General features: G+C 56.3%; 1 protein-coding gene across 1 annotated transcript in view; it reads left to right on the forward strand.

Annotated features, from left to right (window-relative positions):
* Nucleotides 1-53: 53 nt before the first annotated feature.
* The window catches only part of NADSYN1 (NAD synthetase 1), a 32,901-nt gene continuing 27,540 nt past the window's right edge, over nt 54-5,414 (forward strand). Inside the window, exons 1-4 of the mRNA XM_019654664.1 lie at nt 54-196; nt 671-769; nt 1,196-1,285; nt 2,189-2,255. Coding sequence (XP_019510209.1) covers nt 54-196; nt 671-769; nt 1,196-1,285; nt 2,189-2,255 — 399 coding nt within the window. The remainder of the gene's footprint in view (nt 197-670; nt 770-1,195; nt 1,286-2,188; nt 2,256-5,414) is intronic.

Here is a 5,414-nt window from a genome sequence, read left to right on the forward strand (position 1 = left end):
GGTGTAGTTCCCTAGGTGTGGATAGGTATGGTTTAACTTTCATAGGTGTAGATATGTACGGTGTAGTTCCACGGGTACAGGTCATGCCACTCTCAGCCCCGAGTGCCCGTGCTCTCACCCTGGGCCGGGCGCAGCCACCCAGCCTCTCCAGCTGTGGCCCCTCTCCTGCAGAGGGGGATGATGCCATGTGGATAAGGTGAGACGTTAAGCACGGCATCTACACTGAGAGCTCCCAGGCAAGGTGTGAACGGGTCCCCCCTTAGCGCTGAGCCCAGCTCTGTGGGCCCAGCAGTGCACGGCCCGTTGCCACTGCCCTGCAGCCTGCATTCGGGAAGGTCCTACCTGCCTCTTCTGGCTTCCAGCTCCCATGGGAAGAGGTGCTCTGAAGGAGAATTGGGAAGGCACAGGGCTGTGCACGAGGCCAGTAGGGGACGGAGAGGTGACACGGCAGCCGGACATGAGCCCCAGGAGGGAGGGGCCACGGGAAGGTCTGAGAACATCCCAGGAAGCGAGGAGGAGCCCCCAGCGGGCTTGACTCCATACTCCACGTAGGAGACTCTCCCGCTGTAGAGCCAGAAGCTTTCTGCTCGTGTTTCACTTGGATCTGAGAGGCCGCAGGGCAGACTTCGGATTCCCTTAAAGGACCCGAGGACGCTTCACATTAAACGAGCAACTGCTGTTTGCAGACAGGCGTGTACATCCCCTTTCTCTGCAGGCCCGTGATGCACCGAAACGTCCGCTACAACTGCAGGGTGATATTTCTCAACAGGTAGGTGGCCGCCGGGATGGCAGCGACCCGCGCGCTCTCCCAGGCTCTGGGGCTGCGGGCACTCGTGCTGGTGCCCCGTGACATGGTCCCTGACAGGCTTCCAGAAATACCCAGCCCTTCATGAGGGCCGGGGCACCAAGCAGACGATGCATGGGACACTGCTTCTCCAGGTCCCTGCCACCACTAACATGGGCATCTTGCGGTTTAGAAAGAGAGAGAGCTCAGGGTGCGGTTTGTGGACACACGGTGGGGCTGCTGGGAGGTCAGTCGAGGGGACATGGGCTTGTAATGTGCCCCTCGCAGACCTGCGGGGTACATACCTTCAAGGTCTCAGCTACCCGATCATCATCCACTGTCAGGCCCCGCGGGCTCCCCTCACTACTGGGCATGTCCATCTCAGGGATGCTTTTGCTCCCCGGCCTGTAGGAAGGTCCTGCTCATCAGACCCAAGATGGCCTTGGCCAACGAAGGAAACTACCACGAGCTGCGCTGGTTCACGCCGTGGTCCAGGAGCCGGTGAGTCCTGGTCCTCGACGCGCGGTGTGTCACTGCTCCTCGTGTTTATTACGCATCTTCGCCGCCCACAGCTTTGGTCCAGGTTGTGAGGGAGACGCACAGAACTCGGGTTCACATTTGTAAGGAATGTGCGTGTATTGCCATCTCGTGAGTTCCTGCCCTGGATGGTCGGGCTTANGTTCGGCGGCGTCCTACCCAGGCGATTGTGGCCAGGATGGGCCGGAAGGTGACTGTAGCCACCTGCGCGCTCAACCAGTGGGCCCTGGACTTTGAGGGCAATTTGCAAAGGATTTTGAAGGGGGGGTCAGGGGAGGAGCAAAGGTCCCCTTCTGGCCGGCCTGGCTTGCTCTTGGCGCACGCACGGCTTTGCCCTGGAGAAACTCGCAGTCGTGGGCATGGGGAACAGATAAGATAACAGGTAATGACCACGCCCGTGTAAGTGCCCGGGTCCTCCACTTGAGTGGTGGCAAGGGGAGGTTTACGTGCCTGGGGACACGTGGTGTGCAGCACGGTAAGAGAAGCCTGGCTGCAGAGCTGGAGGTGGGAAGGTTGGGGGTCCCAGCCCTCGAATAGCCCTGGGGTCCCGTGTGTCATATCTAGAGCTGAGCTGCCCATCCTCGGAGGTGTTCATGGGGAGAAGGTGGCCGACCACTGGCGAGGATGCTGTGAAGTGTTCTACAGTGGGTGGTCTCTGGCGCCCCAGGACCCTCCTGGGGGGTGGACTTTGGGAGAAGTGGCCCAATGAGTGAAGTGGAATAAGGTGTCCCCGTGAGCTTAGGGACCAGCGTGTGCTGGGAGTCGTCACATAGAGTCATCTCTGGCGCTGGCTCACCTTTGAGAGTGAAAGTTTGCAGCTCCTCCCTACACCTAATGTGACGCTCCCCAGCCAGCCCTGCGGTGTAGGGCTGTCTTGTACTCAGAAGCTTACTACAAGAAGCTTGCCAGGAGCAGTAAAAACAGAACGATTCAAGTGAGGACATCTTATCAGCCAGGTGCCTTGGACCTTCATCCTTTTTATTTTTTTCAACATCAACCCGCTTTCACCTCATCAGTGCTCTGAGTAGAGCTAGTTGGGGGGAAGAGGACATTGTCCGGTGGCCCGAGCTGTCGCCTCTCAGCCCCAGACTGCACTTGGGAGCTGCTGCCCAAACCCAGGGGTTCATGGTGCTTGCCGCTCGTCTGGTGCCTCCAAGTCCTGCTTCCTGCACAGTCTGCACCTGCTTGTTAATCAGCTACCAGGGTGTGACCTCCTCCTCCTCCTCCGTGGTGCTCAGGGCGGGCCCTGCCCGTTTGTTATTCCCTGCAGGTGTAATCGTGATCTGGGAGACCCACGCTTGGCTGCACGGGGCAAAGAGGTCCTGGAGCGCTGCTGTTTGTTGTTTGGTTTTTTTTTTTTTATCATACCTACCACTGCAGGGTGTTTTACCTGCATGAACAAGTCGTAGGTGCTGAAATTGCCTCCCTCTCTCTCTCTGTACATGTAGGCATTGAAATTGCCAAACAGAAGGGGGCGAGATACAGGCTTGGACCAGAACTGGAAATATGGTGAGAGCAGAACTCGCAAAGACCCCAGAGTGGGTAGGTGGAGGTGTGTGTCGGCTCCCTGCAGCCGGAAGGGCAAGGAAGGAGGGGTCCCCCCAGGGAGGAGACCACGAGAAGCCCGCAGCCCGCGAGGGGTCTGCCCAGCGCCCGGCACAGGAGCAGGCCCGGCAAGGCTGGGGCATCCTGGCGTCCTGTGTCAGGCCAGTAGAGGAGCTGAGTTTTCCAGGCCGGGCTGTTTCTGTTGAATCATCGCCCGTCCCAGGTCACCATTTTCATATTTGGCCATAAACAGCTTCCGGTGGGTGGTGTCAGCACCTGCCTGTAAGCGAGCGGAGTGGTCACCTCTGCGCTGTCTTCTTGCGGTAATCAGGAGTGCTGATCCCTTGATTTTCCTCTTGTCCCTTGTTCAAAAACAATCAATTCGTTGCCACACTAGGTCTCTTACAACCTATGGTTTTTTTCTGACTGGATGCCAGCTGTCTTCTTCCCTCATTTTCCATTTGTCCCTGGGCTCAGGCCCACTGGTGTCCTCGCAAGTCCCTGCCCAGGCCCCTGCCTGCATGCCTCTGTCTCTGGACTCAGTGTAAGCAGACCCTGCCTTCTCTCGGGCGTTTCTGTTTTAGTCCTCGAGGCAGCTTTCTCCGTCCTTTCCAGTTCATTTTCTTCCTTCGGTTGATTTCTCTCCTTAGATCCTGACTTCAGCAGGGGCTGTGTCTCCTGTAATATCCAGGAGCGTTTACATCCTCATTTAGTTTGTCTTTCAGGAGGTCCCTCCCCTGACTGCCAGGGCCTCGGGGCCCTGGGGCCCAAGGCCAGGGCCTTCTCGTGACTTCTCCTCCTGAGATCTGGCTTCATCTTTGTGTTTGGTCTGCCCCTTCCCCCTGGAGGGCTTGCAGTCAGCAGCCCAGTCCCACTCGCATGATTGCTATCCAGACATTTTGAGGTTAGGCCCTCACCCCTTTCTTCATCCTGTTCTTTTTTCTCACCCCTGCCCCCAAACCTGGACCAGTCATTTCAAAAGGGGGGCGTTTTAACTAAACGATCCCAGGATGGTGTATTTGTATCGAGCAGGGCTGAGGGCCCCGCTGAGCTGGGCTCCATATGGTTTTCAGCCTGCTGAGCAGGCGCTCATTTATCATTTCCAACAGTTTACAGAGAGGAAACTGAGGCAGGAGAGGAGCCAAGTCACCACCTCGAGGACAGCCTCTTCCTGTCCCTGCTGGTCAGTCCAGCTCCCACCCCAGAAGGGGTGCCTGGGAGAAAATGAGGGGCTGGCGCCCCTGGGGTGGGCTGCCTCATGGACCCCGGGGCCCTTTGAGCCAGTTTTGTAGACTTTCTACTCTTCCAGCTGTTGTCCAGCTGCAGGGATGAGAGGTCAGCTGATGGCTGGACACTGGGCACAGGCCATCTGGCATTGCATTGTTATTTGTCTGGGAGCTACCAGGGGGCGAGAACCCACAAGGCAGGAGTGTCTGCTGGCAAGGAAAGAGCACCGCAGGTCTCCCTCCCTCTCGGGGCGTCTCCTTGACCGCGTTTTCGTCTGAGAACCAGGGCTTTCTCTCTTCCCAGAGCTGGAAGCTGGCAGTAAAAGTGGCTAATGCCAGCTCGGGGGGTTTATGCTCGTGTGTGCAGTCTGCTCAGCATTGAGACATCACGTCCAGATTGCATAGTAGGAAGCAGAGCTTTCTGAAGATTTAAAGGTGTTTACAAAGTCTGTGCATTTCATTATTGGAACACCACACTCAGAAATTGCTCTCAGCCCAGCCTTCACATCCGCGGACGCTCTGAGGTTGCTGGAACGAAGTTCCACAAACTGGGTGGTTTGAAAATAGCAGAAATTGATTCTCTCACAGATCAGGAGGCCAGAGGTCCAAAATCAGGGTGCTGCAGGGCCGTGCCTCCTCCGAAGTCTCTCGGAAACCATCCTTCCTGCCCCTTCCGGCTTCCAGTTTCCAGTTCCTTGCCTTGTGGCTGCGTCACTCCAACCTCTGCCTTCCCTCCTCCGAGTCTCCTCCTCTGTCTTTTATGAGGACACATGTCACTGGATTTAAGACCCGCCCAGATAATCCAGAATCATCTCATCTCAGGATCCTTAATTTAATTACATCTATGAAGAGCCATTTCCCAAATAAGGTCAATTTCACCGGCTCTGCGGTTAGGACGCAGGCATAACTTTTGGGGGACACCGTTCAACCCGCTACCAGTATCTACAGCAAGCAGCTCAGGAGTAGCTGTGTGAATGGGATCTCGAGTGGTTGTGAGTGGGATCTCAAATGGTTACTAATACCCTCCCTCGCCTGAAGAGTGTTTTTCTGTGGGTCCAGCTTTGTTTCTTTTGCATTCCTTTCTTGTAGATCGATGTGATTTTGGCCACCTTAAAGGTTTAAAAAAATCCACGGGCAGACACTTTTTGACATGAGAGAGAATGTCTCTTAGCAACTTAACACCAGGAGAAAAGGGCAGGGGGGCCCAGTGCGCCTTAACTTCCAGTAAAATACAGCACAGTTTTAGCAGTGATTCTACCACTGGCTGTGCCCTAGCATCACCTGGGAAGCTTTCAAAGGCCCCAGGGCCTGGGTCTCACCCC

The sequence above is a fragment of the Hipposideros armiger genome, unplaced genomic scaffold, assembly GCF_001890085.2.
Source record: "Hipposideros armiger isolate ML-2016 unplaced genomic scaffold, ASM189008v1 scaffold_228, whole genome shotgun sequence".
NCBI classification, from domain to species: Eukaryota; Metazoa; Chordata; class Mammalia; order Chiroptera; family Hipposideridae; genus Hipposideros; species Hipposideros armiger.